Raw genomic sequence first — 20187 nt, 5'->3', positions numbered from 1 at the left:
TGCGGCCCACATCCCCAGATGTAATCAGCAGCAGATGGAAAAAAAAATGTTTTAGAATATTGTCTGTATTGACAATACAGAAGATTTCCCCCACCCCCTTGTCATTAGTCCTTAAACAATAGTTCCCAGAGAAGTTCCTTTGTTTTCTCAGCAGGTCACAGCACCTGCTAAAACCAACAAGATTTTAAAAAAACAAAACAAAACTCCTGCAAGTTGTTCTCTGACCTCCACAGGCACACCATATCATGTTCACAGACGTGTGCACATGAATTAAATAAAGACGGAAAGAAGAAATTGTGGGAAGCCGTGCACAGATTTTATGCTAACAGGATGCCATTTAAATGACAATAACAAACAATAACAGTACAATTGGCGCATAAGTATTTTGCCTGCAGGTTTGCCTGTGCATCACATGCATGCCCTGTGGCTTTGGAAGCCAGTTGAGGATAGCTGATCTGAGCCCTTGATACTAGAGTTGCAAATGGTTGTGAGCCGCCATGTGGATGTTGGGAATTGAACCCTGGTCCTCTGAAAGGGCAGCAGCTAGTGTTTGTAACCACTGAGCAATAATTCCAGTCCCTATAATGCCATTTTATAAGGAAGCTTTGATCACCTTCCTATGTTGGTATCCACTAGAGCCGTGGAGAAGATCTCTATCAAGACAGACAGGTATCTCAGGGGTGGAGTCCTGAATGGTTTTCGGCTTCTGGAGCTGTGGTTGGCAGACTTGTCCAAGCTCTAGAACCATGAGAATTTAGCCTAACTCAGGGCTAGGTTCCCTTGCCTGAAATCCTGGGTCAGCAGGTCTGAAATGGGATTTCCAACAGCAACTGAGGGAATTGCCTTCTAATGTCTGGATGTGGGTGTGTGGTCCCCTCTGAGGCTCCTGGCCGGAGGGCAAAGCCGTTTCTGGATGTTCCATGCCGACTTGAGCCATCACCGGCACAGCCCTGCCAACCGTCAGTTGTATGTCTCTTCATGGTCCAGCGAGAGAACCAAGGCCTCACCAGCAACCTTGGGGTACTTGGAAGGTGCCACATCACTGCTGCCTCCAGAGTTCACTGGAGCCGTGTGCCTCATTTCCAGCTGCTGTCCTTATGGTGGGCACCGGTCCTCCTGTCATGGACATGGATACCTCACCCCATGAATGGGCTGGGCCTTGTGTCTGCTAGGCAGTTTCATCCTAACAAGGCTCTATCACTTTCCTGCTCAGCTCACTGGACTGAGGTTGAAGGCATCATGTGCAAAGTCTGAGGGGAAAATCTGACAGCAGAGTAGGGTGGGGCATTGCATCAACCTGAAATAGTGCTATGCAGTGTACACAGGAAAGCAGGAAAGGAAGAAAGCCACATTCAGATTTGCTGTTTGTATTGAGACAGGGTCTCTCTACACAGCACTGACTGTTCTAGAAGTCTCTATGTAGACCAGGCTGGTCCTGAAAACTCACAGGGAACTGCTGCCTCTACCTCTTCAGTGCTTCAATTAAAGCCAACACACCGGGTTGCATTCAGTTTTCATTGATTTTTTCCCCCCACCCCTCCCATTTTCCCTGAAGCTCATTAATTTTTTCATGTGGAGCAAATAGGTCTAACATCCATGTGAGGGAGCTGTGTGGGGTACCTTGTGGGAAGGGAGAGCCAGTGAGCAGCTTTGCACCCCACCCTCCTCATCTGGGAGTCTGGGCCTCAGCCATCACCATTTGTCAGTTCCTGGGGGAGGCAGGCAAGACTCCAGCCAGGCCCGCAGCCGAAGCCTGGCAGGTCACTTCCCCACTTGGCTTCAGCTCTCTTCTCCTGAAAGTAAAACGAGGAAGGAGTGACAGCTTGCTCCTTATTTAGGACACCAAATTTGGCAGCCTAAGGTTTGGAGGGCACGGTTTGGTTTTGTTGTCATTTAACGAGCAACCTTCAATTATAGGTTTAAAATAAACCCAGCCTTCCCGGCCTCCTTGGGAGTTGGTCACGGCAAGGGAGAGGCCCCAGCTGCTTGGGGCCTGTGTATTGGCACCAAGGGAGGCTGGCAGGAGGCTGCCGGGTATAGCAAACGTCAGGACCATACAGTGGCTGTAATGGGAATGTCCCCCATAGGCTGCGGCAATTGAATACTTGGCAGCCTGGAGAAGTTTCAGGGGTGTGGCCTAGCTGCTGGTGGAGGTTTGTCCTTTGAGGGGGTGGGGGGAGTCAGGTTTGAGAGCGTTCTCTGCTTCAAGCTTGCAGTTCAGGATGTGCTGCTTACCCCTCTAGAACAAGGCCTTGGTGATGGTGTTTTATCACAGCCACAGAAAAGTAATTGGTGGAACCGCCCCCCACCCCCCGCCGCCGCCAAACAGGACTCCAGGGTGAGTTGTGTGCTGAAGCTGTAGCTAGGTCTGCAGCTGCTGAGGCAGGGGCATGGCTCAGAGTGGGCCTCTAAATCTATGTTCCGATTTTATTCTCCTCCACCTCAAACGCTGCCATCATCTGAGTCTGGAGTTTCTCCCCAAGGCTTCTGAGGTGAAGGCTTGGTTCCTAGCACATGACGCTACTGAAAACATTCTTAAGGGGTAGGACCAGTAGGAGGAAGTGAGATCTTTTGGGATGTGTGTGCCCTTAAAGAGGCTTCTGGGGGCCTGGAGAGATGGCTCAGAGGTTAAGTGCACTGACTGTCATACCAAAGGTCCTGAGTTCAATTCCCAGCAACCACATGGTGACTTACAACCATCTATAATGAGATCTGGTGCCCTCTTCTGCCCTGCAGGTGTACATGCAGGGCACAGCACTGTATGTATAATTATAAATAAAGAAATAGTACTAATAATAAAAAAGGGGCTACCGGGATGTGGGTCCTCCCCTTTCTCTTTGCTTCCTGGTTGCTGTGAGCTAAGCCGCTTTCACAGCCACAGTTGGCAAATGGGACAACTGACCACAGCTGGAAACTTCTGAAACTATGAACGCAAACAAACCGCACTTCTTGTTTTTGTTGAGAGCTTCTTGTTAAAGAATAAGCCCAGGCTGGCCTTGAACCTGAGACCCTCCCACCTCAGCCTCCAAGGTGCTGGGGTTACAGGTCTGTACCATCATGCCTGGCTAGGCTCCCATGCCAGATTTTGTCATGTTCCAGATTTGTTTATTTTAATTTCTGAGGTTTTTGCCCGCACGTATGTCTGTGTTCCACGCACATGCCTAGTACCTGTGGAGTTCAGAAGAGGGCATCAGATCCCTGGGAACTGGAGTTATATGTGAGCCACCACCGTGTGGTGGAGAAGAGGATAAAATTCAGATTGTCTGCAAGAGCAACAAGTGCTTCTAACTGCTGAGCCATCTCTCCAGCCTCTTTCTTCCTTATAATTTGACTAAGAGTTTTATAATTTATAAAATTGATATTTTGTTATAGTAATGGAAAACTGGCTAATATAGATGGAGTCTATTAAGAGTTCTGTGAAGCTGGATATATCTTCTGAATCAAACTTTAGGCTCTAGACCTGGGCCTCACTAATTTTAATATACTTAGGAATCCCCTGGGTTTTTATGTTAAAACAGCGCTGTTAATCCAGCAAGTCTGGGTAAGCCTGAAGTTCTCATTCTAACCAGCTCCCAAGGAATATAGATGCTATTGGTCCTCAACCACACCCTGGGTTATCAGCCAGGCGTAAGGCCTGTCCTGGGTGGTCTACCCAGGCCAGGTTTCCTATGGATGAGGATCTGATGGAGACCAGGTGGTGTGGGGGATGGTAAGACAGTATCTCCCTCCCACCTCCCAAATGAGGACTTCCCATAAGCATCAAGGCCGAAGAAGAGTTCTGGGCATTATGGAGCTTTGAATTGCAAGGTGCCTTGAAGCAGGAAATCCGACGGTCTGGTCCATCTAGTCTCTAAAGCTGGACAGTCAACTTTTCAGCATCACTGTTGATCATTGCGGACAGTCAGCCCGTCATCAGCAGTAGAGAGAAGAGCAGTTTCTCAGTCCAATGACCATTTTGTTACCCTTGTCTCTTGATGCCCCCATCTTCAATGATGCATACGGAGATGCGGCCAGGAGTGGATGTCTCTCTTGTCAGGAAAGCCTTCATCGTTAAATGCCATATTCTGTGGATCCCTGAAGAGTTTGAAAACCAACTATCTATTCTTACAGTTATCAATCTATTTCTTTATGTGGGAAAGACTGTAAGCTTTGTCACAGTGCCTGGATCACAAAGCAAGGAGAAAGGTAGGGGAACCCTTGAGTCTATAAGTTCCTTCCCCTGCTCGCCACCAATATCTGTGAAATGAATGCATGGCTTGGAAGTCCTGCCCACTCCCTCCAGGGTTACCATAGTGATGTCCATGAGGGCTGCAAATGTGCAATACGTGTGTGTGTGTGTGTGTGTGTGTGTGTGTGTGTGTGTATACATACACATATATACATACACACACACACACACATATATTCCACGTGATAATCCCAAGGGGCAGACACTACTGTTACATTCTTAGGAAGGAGAGACCAAGGCACAAAGCCACTCATCAGAGGCACAGCTGGGGCCTATGTGCTTCCAGCTTGTCCCTGTGGGCCATTTCTTCACCCACCTGTATTAGTTCTGCCTTTCATTGCTCTGACAAGAGCAAGTTAAGGATAGCCTCATTTGGGTTCACATCTTAAGGGGCAGTCCATCGCGTGGAGGCTTGAGACAGTGAGCAGGCTACACTGCAGCCATAGTCAGGAAGCAGGTGAACAGTGGTGCTCCTTTCTCTTTTCTCCGGACAGGGACCCAGCTCATGGAATGCTGCTGCCCATCATTACGGGTGGTTTCTTTCACTCACGTAATGCAATCTAGAGCCTCTCTCACAGGCGTCATACCTCTAGGTTTGTCTCCTATGCAATTCTACACCCTGCCAAGTTGGCCATTAATATCAACCCCTGACACCATCTCAACTGGCAGAGGCAGACAACAGGCTGTGTCTTCGGCAGGAAGAGCTGAGGCTTGGCATCCCTGTACCCAGCACTGCTGGATCCACACCTGCTTCCTGGAAACAAACTTCAAGAGATGCATCCCTCACCTGACCTCCCATAAATCAAGCTCTCAGTAAATGTTGTCTTTGAAATATGCCATTTTCACTTGAGTGAGTTGCCTACGGCATCATATTTAGAGGCAGGAAGCAGAATGGAGTTGGCTATGGAAGTGAGGAAAAAAGGGAGGTACTGTGGTAGACTTGATGCCACTGATTGGTTTTGTTTTTTGTTTTTTGTTTTTTGTTTTTTTTTTTTTTTGGTTTTTCGAGACAGGGTTTCTCTGTGTAGCCTTGGCCATCCTGGACTCACTTTGTAGACCAGGCTGGTCTCGAACTCACAGCGATCCACCTGCCTCTGCCTCCCGAGTGCTGGGATTAAAGGCGTGCGCCACCACGCCCGGCTCGATGCCACTGATTGTACACCTAAGAATAGCAAGGTTGGTTGGGCAGTGGTCGCACACCACTTTAATCCCAGCACTGGGAGGCAGAGGCAGGCAGAGGTCTGAGTTCAAGGCTAGCCTGGTCTGCAGAGTGAGTTCCAGGACAGCCAGGGCTACACAGAAACCTTGTATGAGCATGGGGAGAAGTAAAGTGGAAAGTTTGTCAGATACATTTTATCAATATGTGCTGTTTTACACATAGTTTGGTGTAGTGGGTATACACATTTTTGTTTTGATCCCAAGTGTGGGATGGGGAACAGACTTGTGAGAGAACAGGTGATGTTTACCCAGTAGGAGATGACCCACCATGGCTGGAGAGATGGCTCAGCTGTTGAAAGGCTAGGCTCACAACCAAAAATATAAGATGAACCACCTTGGGGGGTGCGGGGGGTGGGCTTGGTATTTCCAGCTGAAACACATCTTAATACGGATTCTGAGAGATTTTCTCTCTCTCTCTCAAATATATATATATATCAGGAGGTGGGGGCTTTTTGGGTCTTGGTGTTGTCTGGCTGTTCATTGCTCCACCTCTAGCTGCTCCTGGAGAGAACCACTCCAAAGAAGGCTTCAGGGCTCCAGGTCCCGGTGGCTGTTCCAGGTTCCAGCAGCAGCTTTGGTGGAATTGCTGGTCTGCTGAAATCCTGCCGACTACACTGGGGGGAACTGCTCCCAGGAACTGCGTCCAAAAAGGTTTACTTCGCCTGTTCTCATTAACCTCCTTGCTCCAGGGTGGGTGGCTTGGAAGGGAGGTGTAAGATTTAAGAACCCCTAACAAAGTAGGTTTGGAAAAGGTCGAAGCCTACATTTTGGGGGTGCTGGGTAAGTGTTCCATCACTGAGCACTACCTCTGTTCCCTAACTTGACTAGTGGCCAGATTTAAGCCCCCTTAAAGTTAATTCCAGGAAGGACAGAAACTGTAGGTAGTGGATGCATCAGGACAGCCTAGACTGGGGCCAAATTCTCAGAACTGTAGAGAGGCTGATGGTCGCCTTGTGGATTCAGGACATTGCTGAGGTTTGGGTAAATGTCCCTCATAGGCCCATGCTTTGAAAGCTTGGCTGTGAGCCTACATGGTTGGGAGGTGGTGGAGTCTTTAAGGCGTGAGACCTGGTGGAAGGCAGATACGCCCTACAGGGAGATTGGGATATCTAAAACCTCTTTCTGGTCTTGTCTTTACTTCCTAGCTGCTAGCAGTGGGCAGGAGTCTTTATTTATTTATTTATTTTTGGGTTTTCGAGACAGTGTTTCTCTGTGTAGCCTTACTTGGCTGTCCTGGACTCACTCTGTAGACCAGGCTGGCCTTGAACTCACAGAGCTCCGCCTGCCTCTGCCTCCTGGGATTAAAGGCATGCACCACCACACCCGGCTAAGTGGGAGTCTTTATAAGCATCCACCATGATGCTTCGCCTCACCACTGGTCTAATCTTGGCTGTCAACCTAACATGTTTAGGAAGAGGGTTCCTCAGTTGAGGAGCTGTTTCCATCAGGTAGACCCATAAGCATGTTTGTGGGGGGGTTCTCTTGATTGCTGGTTGATGTAGGAGGGCCCAGTCCACTGTGGCCAGTATTATCCCAAGCTAGGTAGTCCTGAGCTATATACATAAGAAGGGTAGTTGAAGGCAAGCCAGCAGTGGCATTCCTCCACAGCTTCTATTTCAGGTCCTGCTGTGAGCCCCTGCCCTGGCTTCTCTTGAGTGTGGACTGTCACCTGTGAGATGGACAGATTTTCCTCTCCAAGTTGTCCCACTGCTAGGCTCACTTGAGTCAGCTTACCTAAGTTCTCCACCTTCCTAATGCCGTCCCTTTAACACAGCTCCTCACATTGCTGTGACCCCCAACCAATTATCTTCATTGCTACTGTTATGAATCATAAAGTATGTGTTGTCTGATGGTGTTAGGCGACCCCCTACCCCAGGTTGAAAACCACCGCTCTACATTTGGACCCTTACAACTGCCTGAGGGAGGAAAGGCAAGCGTTTTCCTTAGGAGTTACTAGTCCACAGGAAATGGACCCGCTGGTTCAGCTGCAGCTAAACAGGAGTCAAGAAGAGCCGTGTGGGCCACGCCAGCTTCAGCCATCATCTCTTTTTCTACCACGTGGATCCCAAGGATCAATTACAGGCTGTCAGGTTTGATAGTAAGTACCTTTACCCATCGAGCCATCGTGCCAGCCTCCCGCCTTATTTCTTGAAGCAGGACCTCTCATTGAATCTGAGATCGCCAGACTGGCTGGTCTAGCTGCCTAGAGAGTTCCCAGGGTCTGCTTGTCTTTACCCGCCCTTGCCCTGTCCCCCCAGCCGCCCATGGAATCAGACACATGCCACTGCATACACACAGCTTTTACGTGGGTTCCGGGGGTCTGAACTCAGGTCCTCAGGTGTTTGTGGCAGGCACTTTATGGGATGGGCCATCTCTTTTTAAGATGCCCAGGGTGCCCCAGCTTCTAAGGGCATCAGTGGTTGGAGATCAGCCCTTGACAACTCCATGACCCTAAGACCTGGCCCGAGGGGGCTGAAGGCTTGGACACAGGACTGGAGCAACTCACGGGTTGGTCATGCACCATATTTTTTTAAATATAACATTTATTGCTTAGATGGTTTGATACAGAACAGCTTTCTTTTCATTCTGAATTTGGAAGTTCTATACAACTGAGTACAAAGAGAAACAAAAAGTACCAAAACCAAACTTGTGATTCTGTTCATGTGGCATAAACCGGTTTTGTACATGACATGTAGCAGCAGTTTTTAAGTTCCCTTTAGAAAAATATGAATTCTAGACAGTTACTGTTGTTTCTGTTTAATGCATGGGCTGAAATCATCAGGGTCAACTTCCTTCTTGAAGAAAGAGAGGAGAGGAAAGAGACGAACGCAGGATGATCTGTCTGAAACCGGCATCTCATTCACGGAGCTTCCCCAGAGCTGCTTGGAAAACAGCGCCATGGGGCCTTTTTGTTTTGTTTTCACAGCCAGGTATTTCATGTAGTGATTGAATCTCAGCATTGTGTCCATTAAAGAGAAAAACAAACAAACAAAAAAAAGAACAAAAACAAAACAACAACAAAAAGAGAAAATTTGCACCTCAAATTTTTTTCAGAAGATCCATATATATATATATATACATATATAATATATATATTTGTAAAAGCCCTGAGGAGAAAGAGAATCAAACAAAATGTATAGAAACAAATTAGCTGGACATGCAAACTACACTATGATTCACCCAGCGTTTAAACAAATCACAAATTTCACAGTTTAATATTGGGGGAGGAAGGCGGGCAGGATAACGAACAAATAATACATCTCTCAATCTCACTAATAAAATGTGGCAAGACCTTATTGACTATGAAGGAACAGACCAGACTAAATAAAGCTTTAAATCAATAGTGATTATTGCCAGTTGCAGCCCTGGCTACGGCCGCTGCTGGGAGCCAATCCCTGCTACATCTTACCGCAGCGTAGAGTTCAGTCATGGCTTCTCCCCACAATATTATGAGTTTAGTGTGGAGAGTTGCAAAGGAAAACAAAACACAAGAAACCCCAAATAATAACAACAAAAATAACAATAACAATGTAATAATAATAATAAAAACAACTAAGGGATGCAGGAGCTGGGTTTAACTTAGAAGACCATGGGGTCACTGGTTCTGATTTCTTGCTCTACAGTAAATAAAATCTCAATTTTAAACTGGTTCATACATCCCTAATACAGTTAAAAAAATCATATATACCTCAACATTTTTCCATATGTAAATATATCACTTTTCATTATCTCTAGAATACCTATCTTCCATTGAAGTCAGGGTGGTTGGATTTTAGCCACTAGAAGCTGGTGGACAAAGGGTATGCCCATCTCAGCAGAGGAGCATGTGGAGGCCCAGGGCGAGGGGAAGCCACGGAGCAGAGGAAGGCCTCGGCCTCCCCCAGAGAAGCCCGGAAGCTGTGCAGGCAAGGGACAAGCACAGGGGCTCTAGTAGCAGTGTGGCTCAGGCGTCCTCTGGCCTTAGCTAAAGGACAGGGTGCCAAACAGAGCTCAGCTACAGGAGAAGAGGTCTCTCTTTGCTGATGAGGGAACTCTACTGCCTGTGCAGAACGCTCAGAAATAAAAGGAGCCCTGCTTTTGTGTGCCAGGGGCTTGGGCCAGGTAGGGGGTTGAAAGCACTTCTCTCTCCAGGCAACAAGCCCACCCTGCAGGAAGGTGACGGCAACCCTCTCATCTAAACCTTTGCACGTGTGGTCTAGCTCATCATCGGCAGTAGTATCTCATTGCTTTCCAAATGACAGTAGCGCAGCTGGGGGGACGCTTGGGCCCGGTTTAGCAGGATGCTGGGATGCCTTGCAAGCCCAGGTATGTCTTGGATGCCTGCTTCCTTGCTCTTTCCGCTGAGCCACTCCTGGGCCCTGCTGGATTCTACAATCATGATAGAAAGGCTTGTCTTGAGTACAGTAGAAGAGCCATCACTGGTGTGCCAACAAAAGCTCCAGGCACACGGTATGCGGGGACCAGGTCTCCCAGGGCAAATATTGCCCATTTGTTTCTGCTGAATGCAGAGCCCAGCAAACTGATGAACTAATAATAATAATAATATTAATAATAATATTAATAACATATACCGAATGGGGAGAAGGGAAAATGAATATATGCCGTCCAGGCATGCCCTCCATAGGTTACGATGCTGGGGAGGCCACTCTTCTCTGAGAATTAAGAATCTGAACAGTAAAAAAAAAAAAAAAAAAAGAATCTGAACAGTAACCATTGCTAACACGGAGAGAGTGGGAACATGAGGTTGAAGCTGACCTCTTTCCTGGCTTTGGCTCACACCACACTGGGACCCTGCCTCGGCCATACCCACTCACAGAAAAGGCCAGACCACAGCTCCTCCACCAGGTGAACCAGAGGAAAAAGGGCTAGCTTAGAAACCAGCCCCACACCCTCTTTCCTCTGGTCATGTACATGAAATTCACATCATTTTCTTCCAGTTATTGGCTACGGGGATCCAAGGGGGAAGGTTTTCTTCTTCTGCTTCCAGCTCACAGAACAAACAGTACTATCACAGATTCACAAAAACAAGCTCAAACACACCAGTACGAAAGGTAATGTTAATGCTTAAACAAAGAGGTCCTCTGAAAAATTCATTAAAATAGTCATTTTGGGAGGGACACACCCACAGTGACATGGGAGGACCCGTAAGTAGTTAAGGCACTGGAGCCGGCCACACCGGGGGGCCGGGTGCTTGCGCACTGGGTAAGGCTAGTATGGCACGAGCTGGTTGGCGGCACGCCTGCCTGTCTCTCTTTTGCCCTCTTTCCTCTCTCGCTCTCCAGACAGCTGAAGGACACTGAGAAAACTTTGTGAAATCTATATTCGGGATGCTCTGCTAGCTTTCTCTGTGTGCTGACAGGACGGGGAAGGCTGTCATTCTATCCCCAAGAGCTGCGAGGCACTGTCGGAGGCCGCCAGGATTGGGGCGGGCCTCTTGCCACACAGCTCCAGCAAGTCTTGCACAATGGCTGCTGGGCTCTGGGGGTCTGTGTCACCTGGAGACACCTGCTCCTTGGGGGCGCTGTGGCTGGGCTCAGCTGCCCGCTCTGCTGCAGCCTTCTCTTCCTGGCTACAATCCTTCCCAGAATTGGCCAAGCTCTCTTTCCGGCTCCTGGTGATGGCCACATGGTTGCTGGTGCTGGGAGCGGATTCCGCCTCATTCTCTGAGACAGGGTTGTTAGCACTGTGGGTGGACTCATCCTCACTGTCCTCCTCAGCCCGCTCGTCCTTGTCGCTGTCCTTCCCGTGCTTGCTGTGCCTCGCTTTCTGGTGGATCCTCTGGTGTCGAACTAGGCTGTGCTTTAAGGTGAAGGTTCGCTCACAGGTCTGACACTTGTATGGCCTTTCTCCTGAGCAATGGGAGAAGGAGAAAGAGATGTCCATTAACATGAAGGCCACCGGTTCCCACCTCCCCCACTCTACATGAATCCAGCATCCAGAACTAAGTAAACAGGCACAGGACCCACTCCTTACTGCTCAGAAGAGTCTTCTTATTTGCCTGAACTGGCAAGGCTAAGGGTGACATTCTTTCCCCTGTACCTCTCAGCATAGGTCTTCTACAGGCTGACAGATTTCCCCCCTATAAGCTGATCTTAAAAGAACTCCAGAAGTAAAGTCCTGCAGGAAGAATTATCTGTCCTCATCCAGGCTCTACAAGGCCAGCAACAGCCACTTAATCAAGGCACAAGGAAGGACGTACAGTTTGGCTTTTCCTGACAGCTTACATACCAAGTTTCCTATAGCCGAGAACATATCTGGCTAGAACAAGGTACCAGCACGCCACACCTCAGTGCAGGGCCCAGCTGGCTCTGCCAAAGCTGCTGTGCATGGGACGCCATGACGGTGAGTTCTCTTTGGAGGGATGGTGGAAGGATCAGGCAGCTCTTTTTGGCTTCATGATTCTAACCAGATTCCCCTGGCCCCCTTCTTTGGGGGTCTTTCACAACATGGGCCAGGCAAGCACCTGCCTTTCCTGGCGTATCCCTGTGTCCCTCTCAGGACCTGGCTGAAGACTACCCTGGATGGACATATACCCACTCTTCTTGTTCTAGAAGGTTATGGACAGGGTACTCACCCTCCCTATCTATAGGACAAGACTGGGGCTGAGTGACAGAGGGGCCACCCTCCTGCCCTATAGAAGGCTTGTGCCACTCCCAGGACTAAGCAGACAACTCTGTAAGACCCTCGGCTTCCTCAGCTCAAAGGACAATCCCTGCATCTTGGCCAGTTCTCTAGCCCCTGGCACTGACGATGACCACTGCAGGCCACCCTTGCCTCTTCTGGCAGACTGAATCTGGTCTCTCATACCTGTGTGTGACCTCATATGCCGGGTGAGGTCCTGAAGGGACCAAAAGCGCTTGTTGCATACACTGCAAACCTTCTTCCTCTTGTCCGCCTTACTGGCCATGCTTTTGGGGGAATCTGTCTTTGGTCTCTTGTCACCGTCACCCCTCTTCTCAGCTGTGCCTTCCCCATCAGAGGGACCCTCTGTCTCTTCATTCTGTTTCTCCACAGAGGCCTCACTGGTTCCTGGTGTTGGATCTATCAGTGGGGATTCAGCAGGTTTCTCCTCAGGCTCAGGCGAAGGCGAGGGCCCCTCTACTGCTCTGCCAGCACTCTCATTCTCCACTGAAGGCGCCTCCTTCTCCTCCTTCTGCTCCTGGCAGCTGTGTGCCTTCCTGTGGCGACTCAGGGTGCCCAGGAACTTGAAGTTCTTCCCACAGGTACTGCAGCTATGCTTCTGCTCTTGCTGGGCTGAGCCTTGGCTGTCCACGGTGCCGGCCTCGCTCTCGGCCAGTTTGAAGTCCATCAGCTTGCTGGCAAAGTCAAGATCCAGGCTCTGGTTGCTGGCTGTGTCTTCCTCTGGGGCATCTGCATCCCTGGTGCTCTCTTCCACGCCACACTCTTCCTCTGGCTCCGGGTTCTCCTCAGTTCCTCTTTCTTCCTCCTTCTCAGGAGGGGCTGCCTCTGCTTTGGCCTCTTTAACAGAGAGGTCCTGAGTAACTGGGCTGATCTCCACAGCTCCCTCTGATGGTGGCTGCTCTTTATCCCGTGCTGTGAGATCCAGCACCTCACCTGGGGTGGTCAATGTGTCTGTGTCTGACTGGCTGTCTGTGTAAGCAAGCAGAGTGGGGAAGGAGTTCAGATGAGGTGACAGTGAGCATGCCCTTTTCAAGGGCTCTACTGGGACTTGGCTGGACCCACCCTCACATCCTGGATACTAAACCTAGCAAGGACTTTTTGAATCTGGAGTTATAAGCCTTCACATCCACAAGCCTCAGAACTCCTGACCTCCACTGTCACACCCATGTACACTCAGCTGTCCCCACCCCCAGGAAGGTGTGAGTGACTCAGGCAGTGCAGACAGAGAGGGCGTGCATTCCAGAGACTTGCAGTACTAGGGAGGTTGAGAAAGCCAAGTTGTAAAGGTTATCTTTCCAGTGCAAAGAACTTTTGCAAACATGCAACAAACACAAGAACACCACCACCCTCTTCCCAGTGTGGTCCTCGAGGAGTGTCACAGAAATGACCCCACGTCCACCGGCACATCTCCAGGTAGAGGCCAGAGGCCAAAGATGCTCCTGTACCTGTAAGCGATGCTTGGGAGGACCTTTAATGCAAATGTGGTCAAGAGCATGAGGGGAGGGATGACAGGTAGCTTGGAGGGGCTGTGGGAATGTGGATGAGCAAGAGGACAGGGATCTATAGGGTGAGCATCTGGCAGACAGTGACTTCTTGCTTCTACGTGTCTACCCCCCCCCACCACAAAACCAGACATGAGAAGTCCACCAGCTTCATTGACATGGCCAATGTCAGTGACACCAAGGCCAGGCACATTGGTACACACCTTTGACCTCAGCCCTTCAGAAACTAAAGCAGGTAGGTATGGCTTGAGGCCAGGCTGAGCTGCACACTGAGTTCAAGGCCAGCTTGGGATATGAGACAGTCAGGGTGTGAGTGGGGGTGACACAAGAATACATGAGGGGAAAAAAAAAAAAAAAGGCCCATACCAAACAGTTTCGGGAACATTACTCTTTCTTTAGGAGGGCTGAACAAGGACTAACTGTTAAATGGAAGCGGGCTGAGAACTGCTTAGCTGCAGGCTTAATGTTCAATTTACTACTGGGGGTGTTCAGTGTTTCCTCTGCCCCCCCCCCCCAGGGGTAGGACATCCCATGCTAGGCACATCACTGATCAGTGCTTAAGGCTCTTTCTTGCTGTGTGGAATAAGCCAGAAGGCTCCCACATGCTCATCATTCCTTCTCAGAGTCAGATGCAACGTCATGTGCCATGAGGGCGGGTCTTAGGCTGGGCAGAGGAGCTGTCTCAGACATGGTACCAAGAGGGCACATTTCTACCCATGTCAATTTACTGGTTTCATTCTCACAGTAGTAGAGGCTATTGTTTGGGTATTAAGAGACTTCAGGGTTAAACAAGTTGTTATGGTATGAAGATAACTTGTGACAAGAGGCAGGAATCCTGAGAGATGTATACTAATGTATAGGCTGTGCTTTAAGGGAAACACCTATGTTCATCTTCCAGAACCACAGAGAGCATCTATGGAATGGATTTTGGCTTAGACTCTAATATAAGGAAAAGCACAGAATGCTTAAATTGCTTACTTTGTGAGTAATTCTGTACGTGCTTGTGTGCACATGTGTTTGGAAACCAGAGGTCTACATGGTGTCTGTCTGTCTGTCTATCATCTATCTACAGACATAGTCTCTTACTAACCTGATGTTTGCTGATTGGCCAGAATGGATAGCCAGGGGTCTCCTTTCATTTTGCTCCCACAGTGCTGGGATTTTAGGCATGAGCCAAGACTACTGGATTTATTTATTTATTTATGTGTGTGTGTGTGTGTGTGTGTGTGTGTGTGTGTGGTTTTTTTGGTTTGTTTGTTTGCTTGTTTTTTGGTTTTTCAAGACAGAGTTTCTCTGTGTAATAGCTCTAGCTGTCCTGGAACTTGCTTTGTAGACCAGGCTGGCCTCAAACTCACAGAGATCCACCTGCCTCCACCTCACAAGTGCTGGGATTAAAGGCGTGCACCACCGCTGCTGCCACCACCACCCGACTTATTTATTTATTTTTTTTAAATAGTACTAGGGATTGAACTCAGGTCCTCACACTTGTAAGCCAAGTCCAGTTTAAAAATAAGGTTAATTTCTGGCTAATTCTACTTTTTTATAGTATATCCTAAGCTGTTCCTATTATTGTTTTTTCAGCAAAAAGTATTTATTTATTAGAAACAAGAGCTTGTGCTATGTGTCCTAGGCTGGTCATGCTTCTTCCATCTCAACCCTAGAGTAGAGTGGACTAATCCAGCCCATAGGCTGTTCGAATTGGAGAGAATATATTTAAAATGATAAACTTATGAAAATAAAAATGAATTCTGAAACCCAACCCAAGTACATGTAATAAGAGTCATCCCGTTTGTGACCCTGTTCTGAGGGTAGATAAGCTCTCCACGTGTACAGTGAGGCCCAGGCTTTTGATCAAAGGTGGCTTGGCTGCACTCCAGACTTCCACTAGGGGGAGTGTTTTAGCAGGATGGCCTGGGACCTGTTTTTGACACAGACATAAGAAAAGTGAGTGGTCAACTTGAAAGGACATGTCCTACTATGCCCTCTCCTCAAACCTTCACTTCTAAATGTAGGTGGCCCAGCTCATCACTCCTCATGGGCAACACACTGCTTCTCTGTGCCCAGTACTCCCCACTTAATGCCCTTGACACTTGGGAAAATCACCGGAGGAGGCAGAATCAACGCTAGTAGATAGTGTGTGCCCAGCTCCTCCATCAGGGCAGACTCTGCACAGGTAAGGATCTCTTACTTCCTAGAAATGAAATGTCACTCAACTAATGTGACAGATGCAACTGACCTGCACAACTAGACGAACAGAGGTACCTTTGCCTGCACTTTGCCTGGTGTGTTTAAGCTTGGGAAACTCTTTCGGGGTACCAGCCCATGTGGACAACAGGACATCTGGGTTGGTAAAAAGTGCCTTCCATCAAGGAATATATTAAAAACATGTTTAGGGGACATGGCTCAGTGTTAAGAGCACTAGTTGCTCGTCCAGAGGACCTGAGGCTCCATTCCAGGCAACCACGTGGTGGCTGGCTCACAACCATTTATAATGGCATCTGATGCCCTCTGTCATGCAAGCGTACATGCAGACAGAGCACTCATACATATAAAATACATAAATATTTAAAACCCCTCTGTTTATATTGTAAAGGGTCCTGTCCAGATGCCTACAATGACGTGGCTCTTCACAGGAGTAAGGACCAAGAACATTCCTCAAGAGCAGGACGGGCACATCTGCCTAGCAGAGGAAGAGTTTTAATTTTATTTAAAACTGAATAAGGGAAAACTGTCCCCCATCAGTATTTTTAGCACTGGGTTTAGGGGAAAATCTGGGTTCATTTTCATGGGAGACCTCATGTGGTTGGAAAAGTCAAAACGACATTACAAAACACGTTTAGGGATTTTAAAAGAATTTAACCTACGCACATAAACCAAGCCTCAAAAACTTGAGGAACTTCCTTGTCATTTCCTGTCTCTTTAAAGTCTGTTCAGGACTGATGAGATAGGTCAGTTGGTAGAGTGCTCACCTACCCGAGCTGAGGGGCTTGCAAAGCCCTGGCTTTGCCCCTAAACACTATATAAATTGGGTGTGGTGATGTACTCCTGTGAGCACTCAGAGGTAGGAACAGGAGGATCACAAGTTCAAGGTCATCTTAGAGTTTGAGGAGAGCCTGGGCTATCCTGTCTCCAAGGTCAAAACCAGAAAATAAAAGAAACACCTGTTCCTCTACCCACCCCACCCCAGCTAGCATCATGTAGATGGGGTTTGTAAATTTCTCAAATTCCTTAACTCCTGTGTCTCATGTTCTGCTTTCTCTCCCTCCTAACCCTGTCCTCTCTCTCACCATGGGATGTGCCTGCAACTAAACCAAACACTCTCTGCTGGTTTCACAACTTTCAGTGACTTCTTTTCCCAGAGGTTTTGTCCCTTTAAGAAAATCTATATAACTTCTGGCACAGAGCCTTGGAAAAAGAAAACCTGTAATTGTAAACTTAAAAAATAAATACTCCCACAGGCTAATGCTTGTGCCAAAGCTAAGCTCAGACCAAAAGCTCTGCCATCAGCAAGGCTCCTGTGAACGTCCCCCAGGAGAAGCAGAATGCTGGGACTGGGACTTTTCTGGGGACGTGGGTTTCTACCCCAAAGCAACCCCCCCCCCATGTCAACTGCCTTCCCTCTCGAACTGGTTTGGGGAGAATCACAGGACCATTCTGTACAGCAGCTGTAAGAGAATGTTCCAGTCTAATAGGTACTGTGGCAATGATGGTTAAACATTAACCGGACAGTCTGAGGCAAAGGCGGCGGCCACGGTGCCTCCGGCTTCCTGTAGCTTGGGAAGCATGTGAGGCCTGGCTCACAGGGACTCAGCCATGGCAGGATACCTTTCTTTACTCATAGATCTGGAGAATTACGTGGACATGGAAGTCCGGGGTGTCGAAGTTGTGGAGCTAGCAAACCGCCTGGACCATTCCTGTTCTTAGAGGGTCTGACTTGGGCAGAAGGACCCAGCAAGCCAAAGGCATTCCATTGCTTTCACCAGGCAGAGTGAAAAGTATAGGGAGGGTAGAGGGGACTCCCCACTGGGGTCAGCTCTCCCGGAAATCCGGTCCACTGTGATGTGTCATCCTTGAGGTAAGGACAAGGGGGTCAAGGGTTGGGATCAATGGCTGTCACTCTGTCCACAATGACTCCTAGGGCTGGGGTGCACTCTATCCCACCCAAGTCTAAGGAGAAGTCAGAAGACACAACTGCAATCCTAGATAAACACATCTGTGGCTTAGATTCCAGCAATGGGCAAATGCCAACTTCCAAAGCCCACAGAGCTGAAGCCTGCATTTGCAATGCCTGCACTGCTACCTGGCTGGACTACGTGGCCCTCGGCAGCTTAGTTTTTGTATGGTGCGTTCCAGGGGTAGGGACCAGCGTACTCGAGCAGTCGAATTATGGAGTGTATTAAATAGAGGTCACGAGCCAATACAGAAGCTGAAGGGGCGAGGGTGGCATAAAAGGAATGGGGCAGTGTTAATTACTCTGTAAGGGTTGGAGGGAGGAAGCACACATCAGCACAGGAGAATAATACCCGGATCCAGGTCAGGCAGAGTTGTGATTAAGAAAGGGCATGCAGAGGGCTTTTTCAAACAAGGACAGGTTTACACTGGGAAGAGTTATTGAATAGAGATGCCCCGCCTTGCCCCACTCCCCCAACTAAAAGCTTGGGGTTCACAGTTCCTGCAGTACTGAGTCTGCTGCTCAAGTACAGCTCAAGGAGGCTGCAGAAGCTGGGTCCCCCAAACTTCAGAGCTTCCTGTTTCCTTTAGCGATTTATACTAGGAGCTAAAAAAACTGTCCTGCTCATCCCACCTTCCAGAATCAGAACAATGACAATTTCTGGAAGGAAGGTGCTGGGTCTCTCTGCTAGCAGCTCTAGAGTCCCCTAGGCACTGACACTATTTCCCCAACTCCACAGGTCTTGGTGTCAGGCAGTCTAGGCAAGGATTAGGCTTCCGGTCCCCTATGCTGCGGCTGCAGTGGTCCAGCTCACACAGCAGCTCCCACGGAGCCCTGGGGAGCGCCCTCCTCTCACTGTGTCTCCATCACCAGGAGGCTCTACCTGTGCTATCATGGGATCCAACATCACCCTCTTTTGGGGGAATAAGCCCGTTTCTTCTCAGGGAGCAGGTGGTAACTCCGTGTTTGCGCAACTGGTGGCGTTCACAGTTAGATTTGGTAGAAAAGAAGGCGTCGCATTTTTGACAAGGGAAGGGTTTCTGACCTGAAGCAGGAAAAAAAAATATGTATTTATCTGGCTTTCTACTGCAATGAAAAAGAAAAGCTTCTTTTTGATTTACTCTCCTCGGATTGCTGGCATTCGTTCATCCCTCCACCCTTTCCTTTTAAGACAGCAAGAGAAACACACTTAACAAAATAAAAAACCAAGAAACAACGACAAAAATAATCACTTTCCCTTAACCTTTATGCAATGGAAGGAGCCGTCAGTCCAACAACTAAAAGAAAGTTACCAGTGAAACCAAGATACATGTGTTTGAAGCAAGACAATAACAAATGTTAATACCACCACAAGATTTTTAAGGCCCGGCAAGCAATGCCTACGCAACCAGGGGAAGAAACAGCCTGGCAGGCAGCACTAAAGGTGAGGAGAAGGAACAGGGAAGCAGGCTCAAGGCCCCCAGGGGAGATCATGAACCCCTGACAACCTTCAAGGCACATCTTGAGAAATCAGAGTGAGCCTTTCCTCCAATGTGACAGGTGTTCCCCTTCTTGACAAGGTCGTTGGGGCCTCCCACGGAGGAACTTCTGCAGCCACTGCTACCTAGGCCTTACTGGACAGGAGAACGCATACCACGTGTTGCCAGGTTTTCTTATTCTTGCTGTGTATGGGCTAAATACTAAGTGACAACACAAAGCTGGGCCTGCAGCAGATGCTAGGCCAGCCTGGCTGGCCCAAACCCTATGCCAGTGCTACAAATGGGGTGATGCATTGGGAGGAGAGGCCTGCCTCCTCTCCCACGGGAGGTTTCAGCTTTGGCCTGCTTATATTCTTCCTTTATTTGATTCTCTGTGCATTGTAAACATTGTGTTTCAAAATGCATTGGAAGGTCCCCTGTGGCTAGCCCTGGGCTTGCGTGGGTTGACGGTGGAGGGCAAAGGGCAAAGGGCTGGGGGGTGGGAGTATGCATGACAAAGTAGGACAGGAAAATGGGAGGTAAAGAAGGAAGGGGGGAGAAACAGAGAGGGATGGGAGAAAGGAGGGAAGGGAAGGAAAGAGGAAGGAGAAGGAGAAAAGGAAAAGGAGGAAGGAGAAAGAGACAAGAGAGAAGGGAAGGAGGAAGAGATGAGGGGCAAGAAGGGAGAAATAAAAGAAGAGAGGTAGGAAAACTGGAAGGGCAACAGGGAAAGGGCAGCATCCCAACTTTAGGGGAGAGAGGGCAATGGTGGACTGACCCGCCCCCAGCCCCCCCCTCCAGTTGCCAGATTCCAGGTCTCAGTTCCTGACTCCACTAGGGATGAGGTGTTGTGGACTTAAAAAGAAAAAAAACAACAAAACTTTAGAGTTGTTGCCTGGCGCTGCTATCTTGGAACTTTGACCTTGCAGGCAACCGTCCCTACCTAACAGGAAGAGCCACATGGCATAG

At 48.7% G+C, this 20187-nt stretch overlaps 1 protein-coding gene across 2 annotated transcripts in view; it reads right to left on the bottom strand.

Moving 5' to 3' along the window:
* Positions 1-10259: 10259 nt before the first annotated feature.
* Rreb1 (ras responsive element binding protein 1) overlaps positions 10260-20187 on the bottom strand; it is a 60327-nt gene continuing 50399 nt past the window's right edge. The window contains exons 9-11 of one of the 2 annotated variants that reach the window (XM_051170135.1): positions 18645-18806; positions 12254-13057; positions 10260-11295 (exon numbers count right to left, since the gene is read on the bottom strand). In XM_051170135.1, coding sequence (XP_051026092.1) covers positions 10820-11295; positions 12254-13057; positions 18645-18806 — 1442 coding nt within the window. In that variant the 3' untranslated portion in view covers positions 10260-10819. The remainder of the gene's footprint in view (positions 11296-12253; positions 13058-18644; positions 18807-20187) is intronic. The other variant, XM_051170138.1, reaches the window with a different exon arrangement.

Source organism: Acomys russatus, chromosome 3, assembly GCF_903995435.1.
Source record: "Acomys russatus chromosome 3, mAcoRus1.1, whole genome shotgun sequence".
NCBI lineage: Eukaryota > Metazoa > Chordata > Mammalia > Rodentia > Muridae > Acomys > Acomys russatus.
The sequence above is the reverse complement of the archived record's forward strand: the minus strand, read 5'-3'. Positions and strand labels throughout refer to the sequence as shown.